The following is a 26,889-nucleotide window of genomic DNA, read 5'->3' as shown; positions in this document are numbered from 1 at the left end:
ATTATTATTATTATTATTATTATTATTATTATTAATGTTTTATTCTTATATCATATATTCTCAACAACTTCTTGTGTTTTAAACTATCACTTATAGTTAAATTAATTAAATGATTCTTTTCTGTTATTTACCAAAAAATTATTTGAAATACTGGAATAAAAAAGAAATTGAAGCTCAAAGAATAGATTCAATTTGCCCCAAAATTAAGGATAATTTAATCTTTAATAATTTAGTCTGAGATAAATTACGTGATTGTTCAGTTCAACCCATTTACGTGGCTCAACACAAAGGCAAAAAGAGAGCAGAGAGTGCTGTTACATAATGAAAATACCTTTATTTACAAAAATATCTGATTTAATTTTTTAAGTTTTACAAGATAAACCGCACCTCTGCCATAATTCAAGGTATTTCATGCGCGCATATATATATATATATATATATGAGGTATCAGGTATGGTATTTGATGTCATAATTCAATGTATTCTTCTCCTATATAAAATAATTAGCTATTTAACTCATGTTTTGCTATATATTTCTTTAGTATAAAAAATAAATATGCAAGCTTGTATTTTTTTAAATTTTAATTATAAATAAAAAAATATATGCATATATTTAATTAAATATATCGAGAATCATTTATTCTAATAAATAAATAAATAAATATTAACATGTCTATTTAACTTTCCTCACTGTAAGTGGAATAATTTTTTTAATGCAAAATAATTAATGTGTAAGTGTTATTAACATGTTTTTTAACATTGAGTAAGAAATATAATTGTAACTCAAAAAGTTATATTTATATATAATAAAATATAATAAATATTATATAAGTTAATAAAAACATATAAAATTTTAAATTAATTTTTATAATAATAATAATAATATTATTCCAATGCCATCACAGTCAATTAATGATTAGGGTTAACCCACTCAAGGCATCTACTGAGATTAGTGAAATATAGTTAGGCGACATCAAGAAAAAAATTGTCTCAAATCATCTACTTTTCTTTTTTTATATTTTCTTTCAATAGCTAAAAAATAAATATATAAATGAAAGAAGACACCACATTAAAAAACCTGTTGGATAAACAAGATAATGATCGCTTACTCCAACAATGCTACTAAAATTCGGCAAATTTTAAAATGACAATGTACTTATTTCACTAAATCAATCCTTTTTTTTTTTTTTTGTAAGAATGAAAGGAAACAAAAAAGACAACTCGGACTTAGTGAAGAAGATTCGCAAAGAATCTACTAGGAGCAAATGGCTCAATCCTGGAGGTGGATGATCCCAAATTTGAAACCTTTCCATCCTCTAGCGGCATTATTGGCTAGGAAATTGGCTTAAGAATTGGCCTCCTCGAGGGTGTGATGCATTTGTACCTCCCAAGATTTCAACACTAGCCTTTTGATATAAAGGATAAGAGGTCTTAACTTGTGAAGAACTTATTCTTCATTGTAGATGAGACGAATGACATCCATGAAGATGGAGTTGCATCTATGGAGACAGAGTTGCAGAGAACCTTTCCATGCCTCCAGTCCCAAGAAATACGGAGACCATGTTTTATCGTTAACAACTCAGAGAAGTGTACCAACCAAGCACCTTTCATGTCCCGCCGAATCCAACTCTCTCTGAATTCCTGAAGGAACCGTCATCAACATCCAATTTCACGTAGCCTTCTAAGACACCAACGGAGGGATACTTGGGGTTTTAGTCCAGCCTCCATGCTCCGAGACAATCATCTTCCAATAAGAGGATCCTTTTAATCAACTAATCTGCACTTGCATAGGTCTCAACAAAGGCAACCATGTAATGTTGCCTTCATAACCACCAAACTCCAGCCAGAAAAGGAAGGATATCAAGAGGCTTTTGGAATACATATTGCTAGTTATAAGTACTATGCTATTAGTTTTCTCAAAACATATTTATGTAATGGATATGGTAAATTTTTAATTTTTTTCAGGAGTATTAAAATTCGTGTTAAACAAATCTAAAATTGTTTAGAGTTTTTATGGAGATTACCTTTATTAAACACACTATATATACGTCAACACCCCATCAATATCCTATAGTTGATAAACAAGTTTAATGTTTGAGTAAAGGATGCAACTCAGGGGAGAGGACAAAATAACAATTCATAACTTTGATCTCTAACAAAAGAATCTGCAACTCGAACCATCTCCAATTCTCCAAGAAATATATAATGAAGAATCATGCAATGACTGTAAATATTAGAAAATACTATAGACACTCTCTAAGCTCAGCATTGTTGTATAGGTAGGAGGGATCGATCCCTATCCAAATTGAAAATTTAATGCCTATCCCATGGACAATCCTCTAAGCTTAGTAAACAAATGACAATTTTAGATTTTATCATGTAGAGAAAAATGTGAACCACATAGTAAGCAAAAAACAGGACAATTCTCCAACACATTTGCTTATAACACCTATAAAAAAGAAAAGAAAAGGAAACACTGATATGACCAAGACAAATGATTGATGATGATGCCAACACATTCACATAAGCAATATAGCTCCATAAATTAAACATCACAGCACATTTTCCCCCCTTATCCTTCCAGCAGTGTAACCCTATCGAAATGCTGCTTCCTAGAGTGCTCATCACTCTTGCATTACAGAGTTTACAAATTAAGTCAACATCAAATCATCATCGTCAGTCCCTTCATTTAATGTATTTCACACTCCTGCATTACCGAGATCAAAAAGTGCCCAAAAACTAACATGCAAGGAAAGAAGAAGAAGAAGATAGAAGTAAACCAAGAAATATAACGTATAATACGCTGGCAATATTTATATTGCTTTAAAAAACACAACCAGAAAACAACTCATGTAGTCTATTTTCATGACTTTGAAATGCCTCAATGATTGATTACAAAAGGCTGCCTATCATATGCAACAAGCAAAAGATTGACACCAAGGTACTAGTATACTTGCAGAGAAAAGAAATTAAAAAGATTTGTTCTAGGAAACAAAATCGAGGGAATGGAAATACAAATAAAAGATTGCCTACTCGCAAAAAGTAAAGCAGTAATATGCTTGTAACCAATCAATCATGGCCCATGGGATTGATGGTTTTCATCACTACTCAACAGCAGGTCAAGGGAATCCAAGTTAGCTTACACTGTACATGATAAAGCTCATTCAGCGTAGTTTTCACCCTATGAAGATCCATATCTATCCATACAGACTTGTCATTCAATTCCCACATCTGAACATTCTTGTCTGAATAAAGTGCATTCGCACAATGCGCACTCGATGACATATGTTTCAATACCAACGAACCATAAATTATTTAACTCATCAATTAAAAGTTTTAGAAAAATATCAAGCCTTTTCTATGGATTCTTTAACTTGAAATCAAACTTGAAATCATCATTGACAAATACATGAATGGTCTAGTCATGTATTTTCATGAAAATAAATTATAAAGAGTCATAATTACTGGCCAATAAAAATAGTATTTGAAGACATGTCAAATAGACAAAACTCATGAATACATAATCCTAACTAAATTTTCTCGGATCTGACACAAAGCTTAAGTGGACACGATTAAACACCTTTCATGCCTCCCCATCAGATGGGTGTACCATAACCCTGTTATCTGATTTATAAAAATGATGTCATGTCATATCTTTGGCATGATATGGAGACATGAATAGTCTCTGAAGCGTCAAGGGAAAGTATCATAGTTGCTTCTTTGTCTTATTGAAACTTTTACTAGTCGGTTCTAGGTTTGTATCGTGATTTTTCATAAAAACCACAATTTATTTTCATTGCATATGCTCCATAGTACAACATACAATAATTAGAAGACACATCATATTTCTCATAACCAATTCCAAGTAGCCATATAAAGTTCTTGGCATCATAAAAATTTGATACCAGATTTTCATCATTAGGCATGCAACTTTTTGTAAAATCAATAAATTTATTGAAGGCTGTATGGGTTCAATTTAAGTTGACTTCATATTAAGCAATTGTACACAAGTAGATAATTTGGATTGCTTGGTACACCTATTCCACAAAGACTCCTCCACAACTTTCAAAAGTTTATAAAAAATAGTTGCCTTTGGATTTGGAAGTTCCTTTGCTACCACAAGACTAGACACATTATCATTAGAGTATGCATCACTAACCCTCATTGCATCCATAATCAGATTCCTATATGGATTTTCTAGACAAACATCATTCATAATATGACTAATTCCAACCGATGAAGGTCCAGCCAATATTGGTTTTATAACATAAGGCTCCCCATGTACAATCTAATTTTTATAACTTTTGATTCCTTCAAAAAATTTTGATTTTTGCACCTCACACAAGGACATCTAACCCCCCCCAGATATATTTTTATTAATTAAAAATATAAAATTGATAAATCTTATAACACCCATAATATATTCAGGATGAAGACGACCATCCATAAGATGACGATACATCCACGATCGATCATCCATATTAATCTAATTAACATGATAACACCAATAAGCATACTTCCTTAACAACCAGTACTTAAACAATCATTTAAAATAAAATATGTACCACATAAATAAACTTTAATATTTAACTTTGATTTACCATAATAATCTATCTTGAAATTAATATTAAAGAGAATATGTTAAAAATATTCATATTAACACAAACTTTATTTCTTTTCATGTATTTCTTTCTTTTATTCTAGAAACCCTTAGTGTAATATCATATTTTTGTATGCTTAGCATGAATTTTCATTTACATATCTTTATTTCTTATAAAATATATTACTATTTTTTTCCTTTTTTTTTCTTTCTTTCATTTTTTTTGGTTTTTTTTATCGCTCTCTCTCTCTCTCTCTCTCTTTGGAGTTTTGCTGAGCCAATTATACATGGAAAATAGAGTTTTTTTTAATAATATGGATTATAATTGATTGAATGAGTATAAATTAAAAATAATTTTTATAGCAAAAAATATTTCTAAATTAAAAGAAAAATAGTTAAGACTTCTAATTCAATTTATTTTCACATATATTTTAAGCATTAAAATTGAATTCAATTATATAATTTAATAATTTATTTCAAATATAAAAATTGTAATAGGTTTAAGTTGTTGGGTGATTAAACATTTTAAAATATTGTTATTCATCCATTTTGTTTTTAATTATTAGAGTAAATCATTATTGTATCCTTATGTTCTTAGTGAAATGATGATTAGTCTCTTTGGTCTGAAAAAAATTTAATATTAAATTCTTATATTTTTTTTATATTTTTTTGCAACTTATCTTCTCATAATATTTTTTTGTCAAAGATCTAATAAAAAAAAAATTCAATCTTAAACATATGTTGTTCAATAGCATGATATTTTTAATCATTTCAAATTTATTTGTATATTTTGTTTCTTACCATTTAAGTTTTATCTACTTCAGAGTGACCCTATGTTGATTGGTTATACCAAAATAAGAGATGGAACACTTCCTGAAACTTTTCATATAGAAGTAGTTCTTAATTAATTAAATCCAACATGAATTACAAAACACATTATTAAAATCTAGTTTGAAGTTGTTCAGATGTTGGTGTAAGTTCTGTGCCTGTATCCCTATATTTTCCTCAACCAAATATAGAGTTTTAATGGTTTCACTCTATTTTAATATGTGTAATTTACCGAAGGTTTCACAATATGACGTTGACACTCAATTTCATAACATAGATGTAAAGGTGACCCTTTAATAGTCATGTATACTTCTTCCTTTGTTTCTGCTCTTTGTTTAGGAAGAAATATGCTTAATAATGATTTTGTTATTTGTAGTTTATTATAAAACAATTTTGCCTAACAAAGTTAATTTTCTTTGCAAGATCAATATGTTTGGTCAATAATAACTCTTTGTCTAGAGCAACATGTCAAATGTTTCATCATTCATGCTATTCTTATTGAAGTGTTGGTTGGAATTTGCAAGACCAAAGGATCAATTTAATTAAAAAGATGGATGGTTAAATAATTATGATTTTGATAACATTGAAAATGTACCACATAACTCAAATGAGAATAAGGAAAAGAAATCCACAATTTATAATACATAGGTAACATAATTAAAATCCTAAAACATAAAAGAAAAATAATATAAAATTTAAGATAACACAAGAAATCCAAACAAAATTAAAAATATATTAGTCAAGCATAATCTTTTAAGCCTCATTTCAGATTATCTACATAATGGATGAACAAATAAAATAATTACCTATATGATTAGACCTCTCATCCCTAAATTTGACCTTCAAATCTCCAAGTTTAAGTACTAAATGGCCTCCTTAAAGAACATGCTCGTATCCTTATTGATACTTTATTATAGGGATTAATTTGGAGGTGGATAATATGTTTTTAGGCATAATAAATGATAGTGAAATTATATTTTAAATTGTTTTTAATAAATTTTCAAGAGATACACTCATTGAATTTGAGATGAAATTGGACAGTTAATTATAGTTAAACTAGAGACACTCCTTTACACTCTTCTCGTTTAGGATAAATCAGTTTAGTTGGATAAAATACAAAAATTTCTATAGATGCTTAATTTGATATGAGTTTAAACTGGAAAAAAAATGGAATTAATGATTGTTCATATTTAGCCCTCAATTCAATAATTAAATTTTCTTCAGTCAGTTAAAGATTCAAGAAACCTATTGATTAACTATTCTAAATACTTAAATTAGTTTCCCTATATTTATGCTTGATGATGTATTTCTGTGCAAATGGGAGAGAGAAACTTGTGTTCATAAATAGATTTGTACTGACTGCATTTCATATACCTTTATTTTATCGAACGAATAGCTTAAAACCATTATTCAAAGTATCGATAAAAAAAATTTGTTATCTGTGTTCTTGAGTTCTAGGCTAGCAAGACGACAAAAGAACACCTGAGATTGGGAAAGTTAAGTAAAAACTTTTTAGTGTAAGTTAAATTGCAACAGAGAAACAAATAAATCCTAAAATTAATTACTCAAATTATTGAAAAAAAAAATGTAAAACCCAACCCATATACAAAGAGTGGGGGTAAATCAAGATATTTGATAGTGATAATGATGGGTATAGTGGGAAGTTGCAATGGGTCTATGTTTTTGGTGATTGATGAAGAAAGATTAAATTTGTTAGGAATGTTGGAGACGAATGAAAAGAAGATGAAAAAAATGTTAGGGACAAAGAAAAACAAGACTATAAAAATAGAGTACAAGTTAATTGTTTTTCTACTGTTATGGATATTATCAAGAAATAAAAGGGATGAAGAGAGAACAAAGGGGATGAAGAGATTCATTGTAATTTAATTAATTTTCTGGATTGTTTGTTTATTTACTGTTTTTGAAGGGTAAAGTGTAAGTTTAGAATTGCTAGTTAATGGTTAAGATTGTCAAAGTTAAATACCTCATTTGTATAATTTTAATTTTAATTTTAAATTTAAATATTTATTTTTTCAATCAACAACATCAAATAATTCATTATGAATTTTATATTGTTTTTAGTAATTAATTTTTTTTTGTTAATAAACCCGTTACTAATATTAAAAAAATAATAAATATACAATTCATTGCAAATCCATTATTGAATTTAGCAACTGAACAACCCGTTGCTAAAATCACATGCTAATAGTACTCTTTTCTAGTATTGATCCTTTGCGAAGCATGCTGAGCCGCTTCCAAATTCTGCTATAACGGAACATGGATTGCAGCCAGGCGCAGGTAGTCAGCTAATAAAGATTGAAAGTCTTGTTTTTGCGCTGCAAGATGAGCCTAGAACATGATGAGGAAGAAGACGGCAATTAGGGCAGGTCCTCACGGCGCCTGGGGTCCATCCCAAACTGGGGCTCTCTCTCACATCCTCTAAGAGAGAGAGATTGAACACGTGGAAGGAAAAGAAAAAAGAACGGTCAGCAAATAGGATTTTTGGATACCCAAAAGAGAGGAAACGAAAGGAGGAGACAGTTTTTTATTACCTTTTTGCCTTTTTTTTTTTAACTTTTTAATTAATCGCTACATAATTAATGCCTGCGGTTTAAATTAAAAGGCTCAAATATTTAATTTCCCTACGGATGGTGACGTGATCAAGGTTGAGAGCGAACTGAACGAACCAAAACGCGTAGTCGCAACGGGACTAGATATCCCACATCGGCTGGTTAGAGAGAACTAATAGAGTCTGTATGCGAGAAGCAGAGAACGCAAGCTTGTCCCTTCGGGGACATCCGATAAAATTGGAACGATACAGAGAAGATTAGCATGGCCCCTGCGCAAGGATGACACGCACAAATCGAGAAATGGTCCAAATTTTTTTTGTTTTTTTTCCTTCTGCTTGATTGCTTCAATGGCTCCCTTTCTCATCTGGGTTCCTTAGAAGCTAAGGTATTTTTTAATGTTTTGGATTCTGTGCTTTCTGCAATTTACAGATAAAATCTAGGTACGTGGAAAGATCACTTATTGTGTTAGCGGCACCCTTGATTTCTCAGGGTGAACTTATCGTAGAAAACCTTTTTTGAAACAAGGAAACAACTCACTGTGTTTGCAGCCTTTTAGTACCTTGATTAAGTTGCAAATTAGTGGGTGTATTCTTGCAAATCATAGCTGTATTTTTCACACTATGCTTTTCTAATCTCATATTTTGCTGAAGCACACATATTGTCATGTTATTCCATGTTCAGTGGCGGCGAGGCTGCTCACTGTCTTTGAAGGCCCCACAACATGTAGAGAGAAGATATTAAAATGTATTAGATTGGAATTCTTGACATTTTTCAAGTTTTCTTCATTCTAAGGTAAATTACTGTCTCTGTTGCTTGTTCAAAAGGGCGTGAGAGTTTGCAATACGGGTGCTTTGTAGAGAAGCTATACCATGCTAAATTGATCCATTTGTTTCTGCGATGTTCGGAAAATGAAGGATAAAATAGAACCCGAGATTGAAGTTTGGCCTCAATCAAGATGAAGATTGGAAAATGGCACCATCCTAAGTTTTGTCTCTGTGTATCTCGTTGAAGCTAATGAACTGATAGGAGTTGAGCTGGATTCTGCCTTCAATATCATGATACATCTCCTCTGCTAATTTGACCCTTTTTTTGAATTCAGATATTATTGATTGTCCCATCACAAACTACAGATTTAATGTATATTATCTGAATCTTTTCTTCTTTTTCTCTCCAAGTGGCAAAATCCCTTAGGTGGATTCTTGGGATATCTTGTTCCAGTGTAGATTTGGTTGGCAAAGATCACCGTCAAGTTCTAAGTAATTTAATGGTAAACTCTAGCCAGTGATTTTTATCTTGATGGCGATTTGTAGTTTATGAAGTTTAATAAGACTTTTGTTTACAAATGTACAAGAATTATGGTTAAGAAGCAGTTTATTCTGTTGAGCTAGACAGATTTAGAAGGTTTGGTATTAATTGATGATGATTAGTACAGGTTTCTAAACCCAGGCTTCTATGATCTTTCCAAACTTGTCTTGCTGGTTGTTTTGTTTACAAGATGGCAATCATCCCTCATCCTAGCAGGTGTCAGGTTGGTGGCTTTGCCCAGGATGGTCTTGCAGGGGAGCGAGATGAAGACAGCAACAAGCATTAACCCGTATTCTACCAGTCTTTCCACAATGTGGTAGGAAGGGGAGACCTTTCAATTGCATCTACCTCTGCTTCCCTCGAATTCAAAATTTTCCTCTTAAGTGAGACATAGCTTGACTCCTTTTCAAACTGCAGATTGGTTCTCTTGCGGTTCAATTCCAGGTGGAAAGAAAGACCTAGTCAATTGTGTTTGTTTCTATATATGGCAAACTACGAATTGCAAGTCACATACGGTAATGGTCGATAAAACCGTAACTCACCCCCTCTTTTAGGCTATTTTAGTCTTTCATATCCAGAGAATCTAGTGTTGTTAATAGGGAAACTAGTGTTGCTAGTAGAGGCGTTAGAGGTTCCAAAGTTGGCAGAAGTGATGCTAGTACATCATTCTCTCAACCCTCGACATAAACACGTGTTTCTATTTAATATACATGATCTTTCTATTATTATAATGCAAAATATATACTTTGACTAATCTATATTTTCTAAAATTACAGACTAGTAAATTTGCATTATCCCAGTGCTCAACTCAACTCAACTCAATTGTGTTGATTGAAGAATGTAGCTAACAAATTGGTGAATTTTTTTGTAAACTGTTATGTGTGTAGTATGTGGATCATTGCTATTAAGGTGTTTTGTTAAAATATTTTATGGATTTATGCTTCATTTTATTCAAATATGAATGTAATGTTGTTGCTATATAAATTTACTTGGCATATTTAGTCTCTTGCATTTTGTTCAATAGTTAATAGTTGCGAATACATTGATTTTATTTTATTTGTTCGACATGAACATGATAATAGGTAGAAACAATAACATTTCACACACCAAAATTGCTACCAACAATAACTCGATATTTGCAAATCTAGCCTCCACATTATGATTCTTGATCCAAACTCCACGTAGTTCACCTTTCCTTTGTTTTTTTTTTTTTCCATTCATCTAGTATTTGCTCACCATCATTAGCACCTTCTCCCACTGTCATAGTTAGTTCAACTTTATTTATTGGTTTGCACCCATCAATTAAGGTGTTATTTCATAACATGTGATCACATCTGTAAAATTACTTCTCCTTACTAGTTTTTGTTTTTGATATCCTAATAGCTACTTTTCCCCACGTTTCATGTTCGTTCTATTTTTCAACTTTAGCCCATCCAAGCTATTATCATTTGATGTAGATGACAAAATGTTGATGATGTCTGTAAGTATTTTGATGTATTTTTTTTTAAATGATTGGTAGTGCATTTGCTATGAGTTTTGGATTATGTGTTGGGTGGAAATTCATGCAATGTATAGTGGTGTTGTTAAGTTATGTTTGCTGTGACTGGCAATGTGTTTGCTGTAATTCTTTCTTGTGCAGTATTGTTGGGTGGAGATTTGGGCAGTGTACACTGTGTTGGGTGGAAATTTGGCAGGTTTGTTTGGTAAGATTATGGTGAAAATGGTGTGTTTATGTTGCTGAGTTACAGGGGCAGCGTTTGGCTTTCTTTTTTGATTGTTGGGAGATGTTTGATTGTGGTTAAAAATGTTGAGGAAAAAGGAAGAATTTGAAGTTGGATTATGGTGAGAGGTATTCTTGCCAGATACTTGTTGGGGGATGGTATTCTTGTAATTCTATGGAAATAGAATCAACGACTCTTTTTAAAAGAATTCTTCAACGGTAACTTCTTGACATTTTTTGTTATTTTACTCTTCAGTATCTCTTTAGTCACTGGATGAAAATAATAACAATTCTGTAAATAATTATATAATTTTTATTAAATTCTTTAGACAATTCAAGAGAGGATGTGAATTGTAACTAAGGGTAATTATCAAAGTAATTTTTCTAAGGTTAAGATTATGTTTATGGTTAAGATGCCATATACCCTAATGATCCAATACTTAATGAACCATAGTTGTTAAAGCTAATTTAGGGTCAAACTAGTGTAAGGTTGGGATCATATCATATTGATTGAATGAGTTTACTTGAATTTTGATTTATTTTTTTTAAATGCCATAATGATATCATTTAAAAAAATAAAAAATTCAACATGTTTTTCTTTTTAATCAGGTTTTGACTATGTTGGTTAACTTATTATTAAATCAAAATGTTTATATAAAAAGAATATTTTTTTATTTTTTAAAATAAAATTTTTGAATATTTTTAGATTGTCTTGTTGATATGATATGTTGATGTTAAAAATAACTTTTAAAAAATAAAAAATATTTTAAAAAATAAGGTGCTAATCTTATAAGCAATTGTGGATGAATTACCACATTGGCCTAGCAAAATTAATTAACTCAACACAGAGGTGTATCACGCGTTTGTGTATTATAAAATTGTTTAGAATCGTGGCGTTGAAATTGTACTTTTAATTTAAAAAAAATATTAATTTTTTTTATATCATTTACTAATATTAAAAATAATTTTTTAAATAAAAATTTATTATTTTAATAAATTTTCAAATAAAATATATTTTAAATCATAATTGCTGTAACATGTTTCAAATAATAAAATAAAAAATTAATTATCTAAATTTAATTTACCTAGTTTCTATCCTTTCATTATTATTATTATTATTATAATATTTTGATATATTGTGTTTTAAACTATTACTTATAGTTTAATTAATTAAACGATTCTTTTTTATTTTTTACCAAAAAATATTTTAAATACTTGAATAAAAAAGAAAGAAATTGAAGCTCAAAGATTAGATTCAATTTGACCCAAAATTAAGGATAATTTAATTTTTAAAAATTTAATCTGAAGTAAATTATATGATTGTCCAGTTTCAATCCATTTATATAAATTAAGACTGGATTCATCAAGTCGTGGCTGGACAGAAAAAAAAAAAAAAAAAAAAAAAAAAGAGTACAGAGTGATGAACTGAGGATGAGCAGCTGGTTGTTCCATGATGAAAATACCCTTATTTACAAAAATACCCGATTCAATTTTTTGAGTTTTGCAAGATAAACCGCACCTCTGCCTGTCAACTCATTTTTAAACCCACCCAAGGTATTTCATGCATAAATATACATGAGGTATGATATTTGATGTTATAATTTAATGTATTCTTCCTCTATATAAAATAATTAGTTATTTAACTCGTGTTTTGCTATATATTTTTTTATACAAAAAATAAATATACAATCATTTTAAATATATTTTTTAAAATTTTAATTATAAATCAAAAAGATATATACATATATTTAATTAAATATATCGAGAATTATCTATTCCAATAAATAAATAAAAATGTTAACTTGTTTATTCAATTTTCATCGCTAAAAGTCAAATAATTTTGTTTAATGTAAAATAATTAATATATAGATGTTATTAAAGTGTTTTTTAACACCAAGTAAAAAATCATAATTGTGAATTCAAAAGTCAATATTTATATAATAAAATATAATAAATATAATATAAATTAATAATAAAATATAAAAATAATGATGATGATGTTATTCTTATGCCATCATAGATAATTAATGCATCCTAATAACATGATTAGGGTTAACTCACTCAATGCATCTACTAGGGTCAATGAAATATAAGTTAGGTAACATCAAGAAAGAAATTGTCTCAAATCATTCGTTTTCTTTTTCTTATATTTCCTTTCAGCAGTTAAAAAATAAATATAAAAATAAGAAAAGATATCACATCAAAAAACCTACCGGATGAACAAGACAATACAAGGATTGCTTGCTACAATAATGCTACTATAATTCAGCAAATTTTAAAATGACAATGTACTTATTCCACTGAATTAATCTTTTTTTTTGTTGTACGAATGAAAAGAAACAAACAAGACAATTAGGACTTAGTGAACAAGATTCCCAAAGAATCTACTAGGAGCAGATGGCTCAGTCCTAGAGGTGGATGATCCCAAATTTGGAACCTTTACATCCCTCTAGCAACATTCTTGGCTAGAAAATTTGCTTAAGAGTTGGTCTCCTTGAGGGTGTGATGCATTTGTACCTCTCAAGGTTTTAACAGTAGCCTTTTGATATAAAGGATAAGAGGTATTAACTAGTGAAAAACTTGTTCTCCATCGTAGATGAGACGAATGACGTCCATGGAGATGAAGTTGCATCTATGGAGATAGAGTTGCAGAGAACCTTTTCATTCCTCTAGTCCCAAGAAATACGAAGATCATGTTTTATCGCTAACAACTTAGAGAAGCCTACCAACCAAGCACCTTCCATGTCTTTAATAAGACCATCGAATCCAACTCTCTCTGAATTCCTGAAGGAACTGCCAACAACATCCAATTTCATATAGCCTTCCACGACATTAATGAAGGGATCCTTGGGGTTTAGTCCAGCCTCCATGCTCTGAGACAATCATCTTCCAAGAAAAGGATCATTTTAATCAACCAATCAGCACTCTCATAGGTCTTAGCAAAGGCAACCATGTAACATTGTCTCCACAACCACCAAACTCCAACCAGAAAAGTAAGGATATCAAGAGGCTTTTGAAATACATATTGCTACTTATGAGTATTATGCTGTTGTTTTTCTTAAAACACATATATGTAATGGATAGAGTAAATTTTAAATTTTTTTCAGGAGTATCAAAATTCGTGTTAAACAAATCTAAAATTGTTAGAGTTTTTATGGAAATTACCTTTATTAAACACACTATATATACGTCAACACACCATCAACATCCTGTATTTGATAAACAAAGTTTAATGTTTGAGTAAAGGATGCAACTTAGGGGAGAGGACAAAATAACGATTCATGGCTTAGATTTCTAACAGAAGAATTTGCAACTCGAATCATCTCCAATTCCTTAAGAAATATATAGTAAAGAATCATGCAATGATTATAAATGTCAAAAAATACTATGGACACTCTCTAAGCTCAGCATTGTTGTGTAGGTAGGAGGGATCGATGAAAATTTAATGATCATTCTATGGACACTCCTCTAAGCTCAACAAACAAATGCCAGTTTTAGATTTTATCAGGTAAAGAAAAATATGAACCACAGAGTGAGCGAAAAGCAAGACAATTCTTCAATACATTTGCTTATAACACCTATCCAGAAAAAACAAGAGGAAACACTGATATGGCCAAGACAAATGACTGATGATGCTACCAACACATTCATATAAGCAATATAGCTCCATAAACATCACAGCACATTTTTTTCCCCTATCCTTCCAGCAGTGTAACCCTATCAAAATGCTGCTTTCTAGACTGCTTATCACTCTTGCATTATAGAGTTTACAAATTAAGTCAACGTCAAATCATCATTGCCAATTCCTTCATTCAATGTATTTCACCCTCTTACATTACCAAGATCAGAAAGTGCCCAAAAACTAGCACGCAAGGAAAGAAGAAGAAGAAACAAGTAAACTAAGAAATACAACTTATAATACATTGGCAATATTCATGTTGCTTTAAAAAACAAAACTAGAAGACAACCCATGTAGTCTATTTTCATAACTTTGAAATGCCTTAACGATTGATTATAAAAGGCTGCCTATCATATGCAACAACCAAGAGATTGACACCAAGTTACTAGTGTACTTACAAAGAAAAGAAATTAAAAAGATTTGTTTTGGGAAGCAAAATCGAGGGAATGAAAATACAAATAAAAAATTACTTACTCATAAAAAATAAAATAGTAATATGCTTGTAACCAATCAATCATGTCCCATGAGATTGATGAAAAAGAAGAAAGAAGTAAACTAAGAAATACAATGTATAATACGCTAGCAATATTCATATTGTTTTAAAAAATATAACCGGAAGACAATCCATGTAGTCTATTTTCATGGCTTTGAAATGCCTCAACGATTGATTACAAAAGACTGCTTATCATATGCAACAACCAAGAGAGTGGCACCAACCTACTTACAAAAAAATGATATGAACTGTCATTGTTAGCAGCATGACTTCATTAAGCCAAATAGAAGAGCACGCACAAGATGAAGCTCATAATTCGGCATAGTTTTCACCCCACGAAGATCCATCTCCATCCTTACAGACTTGCCATGCAATTCCCTCATCTGAATATCCTTGTCTGAATGAAATGCATCCGCACAATGTGCAATCCTTTGCAAAGCATGCTGAGCCGCTTCCACTTCCTGCTTTAACGTAACAAGTGTTGCAGCTAAGCTTGTCCCTTCGGGGACATCCGATAAAATTGGAACGATACAGAGAAGATTAGCATGGCCCCTGCGCAAGGATGACACGCACAAATCGAGAAATGGTCCAAATTTTTTTTGTTTTTTTTCCTTCTGCTTGATTGCTTCAATGGCTCCCTTTCTCATCTGGGTTCCTTAGAAGCTAAGGTATTTTTTAATGTTTTGGATTCTGTGCTTTCTGCAATTTACAGACAAAATCTAGGTATTGATTCTATCGTGATGGTGTTAGTGTGCTTTGTGCAGTGTATGTGGAAAAATCACTTATTGTGTTAGCAGCGCCGTTGATTTCACAGGGTGAACTTATCGTAGAAAACCTTTTTTGAAACAAGGAAACAACTCACTGTGTTTGCAGCCTTTTAGTACCTTGATTAAGTTGCAAATTAGTGGGTGTATTCTTGCAAATCATAGCTGTATTTTTCACACTATGCTTTTCTAATCTGTTTCTTCATTCGACTGTTTCTAATCTCATATTTTGCTGACGCATACATATTGTCATATTATTCTATGTTCAGTGGCGGCGAGGATGCTCACTGTCTTTGAAGGCCCCACAACATGTAGAGAGAAGATATTAAAATGTATCAGATTGGAATTCTTGACATTTTTCTACTTTTCTTCATTCTAAGGTAAATTACTGTCCCTGTTGCTTGTTCAAAAGAGCGTGAGAGTTTGCAATACGGGTGCTTTGTAGAGAAGCTATGCCATGCTAAATTGATCCAGTTGTTTGTGCGATGTTTGGAAAATGAAAGATAAAATAGAACCCCAGATTGAAGTTTGGCCTCCATCAAGATGAAGATCGGAAAATGGCACCATCCTAAGTTTTGTCTCTGTGTATCTCGTTGAAGCTAATGAAACTGATAGGAGTTGAGCTGGATTCTGCCTTCAATATCATGATACATTTCCTCTGCTAATTTGACCCTTTTTTTGAATTCAGATATTATTGATTGTCCCATCACAAACTACAGATTTAATGTATATTATCTGAATCTTTTCTTCTTTTTCTCTCCAAGTGGCAAAATCCCTTAGGTGGATTCTTGGGATATCTTGGTCCAGTGTAGATTTGGTTGGCAAGGATCACCGTCGACTTCTAAGTAATTTAATGGTAAATTCTAGCCAGTGATTTCTATCTTGATGGCGTTTTATATTTTATGCAGTTAATAAGAGTTTGGTTTGCAAATGTACAAGAATTATGGTTAAGAAGCAGTTTATTCTGTTGAGCTAGACAGATTTAGAAGGTTTGGTATTAATTGATGATGATTAGTACAGGTTTCTAAACCCAGGCTTCTATGATCTTTCCAAACTTGTCTTGCTGGTTGTTTTGTTTACAAGGTGGCAATCATCCCTCATCCTAGCAGGTGTCAGGTTGGTGGCTTTGCCCAGGATGGTCTTGCAGGGGAGCGAGATGAAGACAGCAACAAGCATTAACCCGTATTCTACCAGTCTTTTCGCAATGTGGTAGGAACGGATACCTTTCAATTGCATCTACCTCTGCCTCCCTCGTGTTCAAAACTTTCCTCTTAAGTGAGACATAGCTTGACTACTTTCAAACTGCAGATTTGTTCTCTTGTGGATCAATTCCAGGTGGAAAGAAAGACCAAGTCAATTGTTTTTGTTTCTATATATTGCATGCTAAGAATTGCAAGTCACATACTGTAATGGTCGATGGTGTTTTGCTTCATTATTGTCAATGATTAGAAGCTTAGGATGTGCTCGGCTAAAGATACTCTAAAGGGGGAGAGGATTCTGTGTACCAATTTGCATGTTCTTGAATTTCAGCGATCGTGGATGATAATGGGGTGTCTCTACAGCAATACAAGATGCGGATTTTGAAAGTTCCATAGAGCACTCAGACTTGGGATGATGTGAGAATCGGCTCTGACTATTTTCTTAATTTCATGTAAGTGATTCGTCCCATAGCTTAGTAGTCAATTAAACCAGGCCATCTCGAACCACACAGAAGGCAGGCAAGCATCTGTGTCATGTATGGTTTGCATATCATACATATATCCCTCGTGAGGTGCTTTAATTAGCTCAAATCGGTGAGATACTTCCCACGGCTAGAATACAAGGGAACACTACACATGAGCAACCACTAGGCCTAACCCCAGCTAGCGGTGGACCTCACGTGAAGGTCATCACACACACCCGGATATAGCCAAGCTACACGCTCAGCAACCTAGCATGATAGATATCATCAGTAACATCCATTCTCACACTCATACTAATCAGTTATGGAAGCATTGTGGAATTTGGAGGACGAATGGAAGCTGACAACCCAAGAAGCAGTTCTCTTATTTGTTTGCACAGCCCTTGCAGTCATTGCGCTTTGCGCTGCAATCATGCTAAAGAGGAAGGCCCAAACAAAGCAAAGAGCAGTGAACCAAGACCCAAGCACAGATTTTTCAATACGGAGGTCTGAGCCCGAGCCTGGCTCTAACAATTGGATCACAATAAGGAGAGTGTTGATGGAGTCAATGAGGTGGAGTGGAGCAAGCAAATGGGATGAGAGAAGAAGTGGGAGTGGCAGTGGGATGCTGCTGCCACCACCGGTTCTTGGGTCAGAAAGGTGTGAGTCAAGCATGGGGTGGCAAAGCCCTGAGTCTTTGTCAGCAGTGTGGCAAAGGCCTATACTGATGGGAGAGAAATGTGAGCTTCCAAGGTATAGTGGTGTTATTCTCTATGATGAAAGAGGGCGGCTGCTTGATCATTCTCTCACATCTTCTCGTAAAGAAAATATTCACGAGGTAAATAAAGGAAAGCAATGCTTATTTGCTAACCACACTCATCCTATCATCCTATATTATAGAATTGATCTTGTTGCTTGTTGCTTTCATGAACAATAACACTAATAATTTTTTAGTATACTATGTTTAGTTTTAATATGTTGATTTAAAAATAAAAATAAAAAAATATTGTCTTAATATATTTTCAAACAAAAAACATTTTAAAAAAGATTTGTTATTACATTTCTAAACCCCCGCTTTCATATGCTGTTTTATGTGTTGCAGGAAAAACCAGCAGCTGTTCTGAGAACTACCCTGAAGGATTTGCTATTGCCGTAGTATTTAGGTGATGTTGATGCTTGTAACCATGACAAGAGAGTGATACCATGTGGGGGATTTCCAATTGAAGAATTGTTTTCCAGTTTTATTCTGCAATAAGAACCCTCATACAATGCTGTGCAGTTACATTATATGCTGCTCACCTTCCTTGCTTCTGTTTACGTCTTCTAGAGACCCAATGAAATTAGGAGAGAAAAGAAGATATGGGATAATTTATGGTCACATTGCACTGCTTATTTGTTCTTGCTCGCACAAGAGACAAAATGTGTCCCACGGATTGTTGCTTGGATTAAATAGAGATGGGTAATTATGCGACATAGAGTTATTATTTATCTAATTTGTTTTAATTTAACATGTTTAATGGCAACATTTAAGACTAGATGTAAAATATCATCAAAGGTTAACATCGTATTTGAAATTGTTCTCCAATCAAATTTATTAATATGACTAAAATAAATTATGAATAAAAAATTATAATTTTTAGTAAGCATGTTTTTGTAAAATATTTGACCATTTATTCCTAGTTTATATAGTAAAAAGTTGAAGAGTCATAAATAATTTTTTGTAAAGTAGTGAGGGTTTAAACCATCTACACATGCTTTACTTGGCCTTCGCCTTATGAGTCCATGGTCTCTCTTAATTTTGGATTTATTTATTGCTAATTTATTTTAAATATAAATATAAATTTATTATAAAATAATTTTTTATTTCATAAATAATTATTTTGGCTGGCCCATTAATTGTCCAACCCATAAATAAAATCTAATCAATTTCTTCAATAACTTGAATTATATTTAGATATTTTCAGTTTAAAATCATCAAAATTAAAATCAAAACTGACAAGATTAATTATAGTTTTATGATGAGTAATTAAAGCCGGTAATAGAAAAATTAATTCTGCATTTACTGCAATTAATTTCTGTACTAGATTTAGTTTTTTATTAGTTTTTATTTCAAAATTCATCGTAAAAGAAGGCTGAAGGAAGAGATTTTTATACATTTTTTTAGACTCATCATCTCTCTTGTTTTCAGCTTGTTATCTTCTTTTTAAGCTTTTTCTTCCTCCTTCTCCTCCTCCTCCTCTTAGATATACCTGATGGTGTTGAAATTTAAAAAAAAATATTACAAACATATTATTTTTGCCCCTAATATTAATCATCGACAACATCAAAGGTAGATCATATTTTAATTTCTTTAACAAGTACTTTCTTTCTTATAATTTATACTTTAACTTTAACATGTTACATAATTTTGCTAATATATGTTAGTATCTTTATATAATTTTTTTTAATTTTAATTATAAAATTACCATGATATATAAAATTATCTACTTACAAGCTAAACATTTCATACTCGATAGTAATATTGAAGAACATACCTTGTTCAACTCCTCGATAGTAATATTGAAGAACATACCTTGTTCAAGTAAAATTATCAATCTACCATACAAACAGGAAGGATTTTATAGTACTTGAGAAGAAAGATCCATGTTCGATTCCCTGTGTTCTGTCCCAACAGCTCATGGAAAAAAGAAACAAAGACAAACAATCCTATGTATTATCTTATTGTCTGATTCCATTTTTTTTTAGCAAATTGAAAGATTAAGGGGATGTTTAGATAAATAAAAATATTTTTTATTTTTCAATTTCAATTTTCTATTCCTTCACAAGTTTTTATTTTTATTAAAAAAATCATATAACATGTTTATTTCTTTAAGTTTCCAGATATTTTCTTAGTCAGAAAATTGAAAAAAAAAATGGTGTTTAGATTATAGCTGTTGTGTTCCTAGAAAAATTATATATATATATATATATATATATATCATTTTCAAAACACACTTTTTTCTTTAATATATTATAAATATTTTTACGTGAACAAATTTCATTTCCCATTTTCTTACATATGATTTTGTAATAAATATTTTCCACATTTAAATATACACATGTATAACAATTATAATTTTGTCATTATACATACCTTAAATACATATATTATTATTACATTATATATTGAATAATACATAATACTCAAGTAATGAATAATCAAAATCTAATAAATAAAATATAAATATCTAAATTTTTTATTCCATTAAGATTTGAATATAACAGAAACATTACCGGTAAATACCTATTATCATCATTAAGCAAGAACCATGTATGGGAGTCCATATTCGGTATTCCCATATAGGTTCCTACACATATAAAGGATGGAGGACAATTCTTTTTTTTATAAAATGCCAGGCATTTCATTTTGTGTAAATTAAGAGTTGACTTGTTAAGATGATTAAAGCTATTAATCAACATAACAATGTTTTCTCAATCTATCCTTATTTGTTTCTAATACTGAAAGGATATCAATAACTAACAAAGATAAACATTAAATGCAGCATTTTTTTATTTTTAAAAAACGTGTAAATACAAGGTTGAAATCAAAATTATATTTTAACTTGTAAACGAAAGAGGCAACAACTTTTTCTTTAGTTTCTAGGATTATTAGGTAGCATTATAAGCTATTATTAAGTCTTATATCAAACCTACAATGTTTTTTTTTTCTTTATTATTAAGTCTTATATCAAACCTACAATGTTTTCTTTTCTTTTTCTCTTATTATGGTAGATAAAAACTTAGAACTTATGAACATTATTTTTATTTTGTTAGCTAAAACGCAAAGTTTGTTTGAGCTTAATTAATACTTTGTTTTCAATTAGGATTTTAAACTTATTTGGATTGTAGTTTGGATCAGTTTTTATATGTGAGTCAATTCAAACCACAAGAGTAAATCCATTAGAATTAATTTTTTAGAACTATTTAAACACACTTAGGCCTAAATTTCAGAGTCATTGATGAGTAATACTTTTGAACTTTTCAGTTTTAACGTGTGAGAGAGTTTTTTGCATTCTTTGGTTCTTAAACGAGCTAAATCTAACTTATTGAAGATTAACTTGTTTTGTGGCGTCATTTGACTTCATTCTGATAGCACTGATGCCTTGAGGCATGTTTTCATTATGTGCACTCCTATCAAACCTCTTTTACTGATGCCTTGAGGCATGTTTTCATTATGTACACTCCTATCAAACCTCTTTTATCTTTCCGGGATCAAATCTCAATCTTGATTATGGGTTGTGTGACCATGAAATCTCAATCTTGATTATGGGTTGTATGACCATGAGATCATAAAATTCACATCAGTTAACATCAAAGTTAGGCTCTAAGAACATGTCATATCTTTATGAAAATTTCATTTTCCTAGTGTTAGTTAAGTTATTGGTGTTTGTGTCAATCTTTTTTTTTCTTTAGGTATGCAGTATAATAGTAAAAAAAATATCAATATTTCATTTTGTTACTATCTCTAATATATCAATAGTATAAAATTAAAAAAGATAAAGATAAAAAAAAAAGAGAAGCTATTCAAAACTTGTTGCAATTCTGCTGCAAAAACACAATTCATAAAAAAACTCTAAGCAAATCATCTCAGAATTTATTTAAATTTTATATATTTACTAATGAGGGTGATTGCACTATATATTAAATTTGAGCTTATTTTGATATCGTTTTTTTAAGATTTCAATTAAATATTTAATTTTGCCACAAACTGTTCATATATGAGTTTCTATACCTGGACATATGATAACAATTTATAAACTAAGATATATAGTGTATTGGGTATTAGGATACTATATATCTAATTTTAGGTCATTATGATATTGTTAGATCTCGTTTCAATTGCAGTGCTTTAAAATTACATAATATGTTATATTTGTGTCAAGTTTTAAAACATTTGTCCACTGATTATTTTGACAAAATTAGTTTGTTTTTGTTATATTGAGATTATTTAAGAGTCAAATTAGTATCTTCATTAGTTTTCATTTTTTATTTATTTCATGTTTTTGTTTCGTTCACAATTTGTATGAATTTGCATTATTACTTACAAAATAATAATCATAGTTTTATTTTATTTTTTTCCAGTATATTTATAATTTTTAAATTTATATTTATAATTTAAAATCATAACACGATATTTAAACCAAAGGTTCTGATTGTTTGCTCTATAGTAGCAATATGATAATTTTGTTATTAAAAAATAAAAAGATGATACTACCCCAAACAAATTAAGAATGATAAATTTACGGGTGCTTACCCCTCACATAAAACTTTCAAAATTAAAAAATAAAGGGTAAAAAAACAATTTGACAGTTTTTCATTATGGATAATCTACAGGAAAAAACAGAAGTGGTTTAGTATTGTAGTTAATAGTTAATTAATGGTCAGTAATTAAAAGGCATCCACCCAAATTTAGAGTCATGAAGTAGCAAAGCAAACACCTTCAACACTTGCACACATCCGAAAAGTCCCACCACAGCCATCCATGCTAATATTTCCAACTTTTGGGGAACGAAAACCCCTGTATTTGGCAACGCGATTGATGGGTGTGCAAGGAAAGTGGGCTCCGTTAGATTTCTTTGAGAAATGAACATGAAATGACAATAAATATCTATTAATTTCCAAATAAAATATTTTTGTTTTCGTTTTTGCTTTTTTTGTTTTGTGTTCATTGCGAGTCCATCCGATATTGAATTGAACTATATAATATATATTTATTAAACTGAATTGATCTATTAAGCTTCCCTTTTAGAACTTAACAGTGAACATTACCAGCACATACCACCATCATCATGTGACCCAAAGAATGCTGTGTCCACCAAGGCACCACCACAGCATCATTTGTTTTTCAATTTTTGCTTTTGAAAGAACAGTGAAGTTCAAGATTACAATAAGAATGGAGCAACTGATGAAACAAGATTAAAATAGGAAGGAGAGCAACATGTAAAGAAACATACGAGGCTTCCAAGTGGTACAATCAAATATTGAAAAAGAATGGTGAGAAGGGTTATGAATTGAAGAAGATGAGGAACAATACGAAAAGTGGCAACATGGAAAAGCAGTCCTCAATAAATGGACGTCATCATCACCGAGAAAAAAATATTCTCAGGACCAAACACTGCCAAACTAACACGCTTGCAAGAACTTCTGCAACATATCTGCAGCACCGCTAACAAAAGCGACCAGCAAACAATCAGGTAACTTCCTCAGCTAACACAGGATCAGTGACATGAGCTTTATGAGCTGCTAGACCCGCCATGGATTATCCTGCAGAATTATGAAGAACAGGCCTCCATGTAAGAGTTTTTCCTTATATTTGAAATCAGAAAAGCATATGATCGAGACATCAACAACTAATGAGATTATTAAAACAGGACACATCCCTTGCTCTACCATCTTGGAAGTGGATGGAGAAATCAAGGATGATACTATTGGCTCACACAACTTTTCTATGACCAGACGGGGATAATGGCCCCATAAGAGATGAGTGAGCAATATAATGTGATTTCTTTTCTGCATTCAGCAGTTCAATGGACCTAGACTAAAAAGGAGGTAACTCTTTCCTCTCTTAAGAGGCTTGTCTGATTTTTTTTTCCTAATCTACACGTTATTTTTCTCCCTCTCCCTCTCTTTCTTTTTGTGTTGATGTAAACACAAACAAACACAGAAGGAGAGAGGAAGAAGCCAAACAAGACTTGGGACGCGGATGCATTATTTGTTTCTTACACTTAATTATCACAGTTTGATGAATAAAACTGTCTACATGCCTCTAATCATGTCTCTATTAAGGAACTTGCCTATTTCCACAGTTGCTGGTTTATTTCTATATGGTTGTGTTTCTCATAGGCCTCCTTCAGCAGAAGAGGTTAGATAAACGAATCCTCAGTCAAAGAATGTACTAGATGATGTACATCTACCCTGGCATGGAAAGTATAGACAATGCTAATAGATTTAAAGATGAAGGCAATAATAAAAATTATGGATCCACACGTTAGCAGCGCACATTGGATTTTGATGGCCATTGTGTTGTATGCACACACGCAACAGTGACTAAATAAGCATGAATTAGGATATGTTACCCATTTACAAGCCCACCTAGGGCTTTTCTTGTTATTATTTGATTAGGAAGTTGGATAAACAAACCCATTTAAAATCATTCAGATATGCAGAGAAGTTCCATCTCTCATACAAGAGAAGTTTAACATGCCCTGGCACCCCAGTATTAAATAAAAAAGGTTCAACCTCTCATAAAAGAGAAAACTATCACGCAATTAGAGAGAACAAAACTATTGAATTGAGATCAGTTATTCCTCACCTTCTTATTTCAGCATGTTAATTTATGCATGCGAAACTATCAAGGGTTCTATAGAGTCTTGTGTGGATTTCTTCTTATAGTGAACGTACAGGGCTAATTGGATAATTCCCAAAATGGCGCCTATGCCATTTGGAACCTGCAATTTAAAGAGGGAAATCATAGTCTTCAGTGGGAAAATTTATAGATACAATAAATTCATTCATATACAGCTACGTAAAGATAAAGGGAAAAGATAAAGGTTGCTGGAGAAGATAATGAATGTGCCAGGGGGAACTTACATAAACAAAGGCATCGAAATTCAAAAGTCCATACAGCATGAAAGAGGCGCTCATCAAGAAAGTGGAAAGGGAGAGATAAAATGGCATGAATTCAACACTCCTTGTTCGGATCACCAAATTCTGGAGACATAAGCAAAAAGCAATACGAGATTAAGCAATTTACGGCAAATAGTTTACTGGAAGGAAATACTAAAGCTAATGTCAATGATTTACTCACAATTATAAATAGTGGGGAAGCAAACATTGATATGAGAGAAACAACAGTCAATGAGCCAACAGAGAGCCAACGTATCATTCGATCAGTTATTTGCAAGCTCCCTACGGCTATGACTGCAAATAGGCCGAGCACACCTAGCAGCGAAGCTAACGTCCTGACCTGCTAGCAACAATTGGAAGAAAATGTAAGTGAATGACCAGAAAATGCACATAAGGCTTGCAAATTTGAAGGGATAAATACCTTTATTCTTCTCTCAGCATATATTATAAACAGGATAATGTAGGCTAACTGAAATGCGGCACCAAATGAATTGACAGTGACAAGCAAAAGATTATCAGCAGATACGAGGGGCGTGCCGTACCACATGCAGATCAAGCAATTCATGAGCGCATATATATATGGTAACCCCGAGAACTGTTCTGTTGACCGGTTTCTGATGATTCTCCTATATGTTGGTCTGAGAGTTTCAAAAAAAAAAAAAAAAGCTAGTCAAGGGACGAATTACAACAATCTCCATGGTCAAGGAATACCTAGAACGGAAGAACTTACATAGGCGATACAAACAGCCCAAAAGCGAAGATATTCCCTGCAGCAATTAAATAGTACTGGTATCAGAAACAAGATTCTCAAATTGGATTCCAATTCTAGGTTCTCCCTCTTATTTAACGTGGCAAAAATACACTCGTTTCACAAATCATATCATGGAAATTGACATCTGTTTCGAGTTCCAAACTGAGAATTGCAAGCAGCTAAACAATCCTTATTCGACAACCGAAAGGGCTGATAAATTGATTAAGCTTAAATACACTATCCAATGTATGCATAGAATTTAGGATCAGAATCAGGGAGAGAAAGAGAAAGAAGATCACCGGCGATTCCTGCTGCATCCTTGCAAGTAGTCCAGACAGGATTAGGAATAGAGTCACTCATCAATCCCTCCTTCACTAAACAACTCTATGCTCTCTTTTCAACACCAATTCAAGTATAATCTAACCAACGAGAAGCTAAACCAAACCATATTGTCTTCTTTATCTCTCTCTTTAAGGCATTATAAGAAGCATGTGTCTTGGTTTTATTTTTTTCCACGTTTTTTGAATTGCAAGCCTCATTTTTTTTTATTTTTTTTTCTAAAACAGCCACCCACCGTCTTACTCCGGACAAGGGATTGAGCTGGCAGGCCCGTCCGTTACGGTAGTGACCAAGACACTTGCACAAATGGAACGCGTTAATTTTTTATTTTTTTAAATGATAAAAATTTAATTTAAAATTATTATATATAAGAAAATTATTTATATATTTTATTATTTTTTAATTAAATATGTTTTTATTCTTTTATTTTTTCATTTATTTAAAAACACTAATTAAACATAACATTAGAATCATTCAATTACTATTCAAAATTTTTTTACTTTGAGTACAAAAGAT

The 26,889-nt window shown here is 31.6% G+C and overlaps 2 protein-coding genes across 27 annotated transcripts; one reads left to right on the top strand and one right to left on the bottom strand.

Moving 5' to 3' along the window:
- The first annotated feature begins 8,087 nt into the window (after positions 1-8,087).
- On the top strand, positions 8,088-18,917 carry LOC105112724 (uncharacterized). 26 transcript variants are annotated; one of them, XM_011008537.1, is made up of 6 exons: positions 8,448-8,789; positions 9,173-9,264; positions 9,444-9,618; positions 9,720-9,812; positions 17,360-18,456; positions 18,721-18,917. In XM_011008537.1, exons 5-6 carry the CDS (start codon positions 17,944-17,946, stop codon positions 18,772-18,774), a joined length of 567 nt encoding a protein of 188 aa, XP_011006839.1. In that variant the 5' UTR covers positions 8,448-8,789; positions 9,173-9,264; positions 9,444-9,618; positions 9,720-9,812; positions 17,360-17,943; the 3' UTR covers positions 18,775-18,917. The 26 variants fall into 26 exon arrangements, with proteins under 26 accessions (XP_011006837.1, XP_011006825.1, XP_011006839.1 ...); XM_011008539.1 differs by having other exon boundaries at positions 9,444-9,746; positions 17,408-18,456; XM_011008521.1 differs by lacking the exons at positions 8,448-8,789; positions 9,173-9,264; positions 9,444-9,618; positions 9,720-9,812 and adding exons at positions 15,688-15,862; positions 15,945-16,098; positions 16,228-16,338 and having other exon boundaries at positions 16,867-18,456.
- Positions 18,918-23,449: 4,532 nt separating this feature from the next.
- Positions 23,450-26,578, bottom strand: LOC105112723 (bidirectional sugar transporter SWEET2-like). The gene is made up of 7 exons (XM_011008511.1): positions 26,334-26,578; positions 26,014-26,050; positions 25,705-25,921; positions 25,465-25,623; positions 25,248-25,367; positions 24,970-25,105; positions 23,450-23,921 (listed from the first exon to the last, which is right to left on the bottom strand). The coding sequence occupies exons 1-6, from the start codon at positions 26,392-26,394 to the stop codon at positions 24,992-24,994; spliced, it is 708 nt and encodes a 235-aa protein (XP_011006813.1). The 5' UTR covers positions 26,395-26,578; the 3' UTR covers positions 23,450-23,921; positions 24,970-24,991.
- Between the last annotated feature and the right edge of the window lie 311 nt (positions 26,579-26,889).

Source organism: Populus euphratica, unplaced genomic scaffold (assembly GCF_000495115.2).
Source record: "Populus euphratica unplaced genomic scaffold, PopEup_1.0 scaffold360.1, whole genome shotgun sequence".
Lineage (NCBI taxonomy): Eukaryota > Viridiplantae > Streptophyta > Magnoliopsida > Malpighiales > Salicaceae > Populus > Populus euphratica.
Note: the sequence above shows the minus strand (reverse complement) of the source record. Positions and strands in the feature narration are given on the sequence as shown.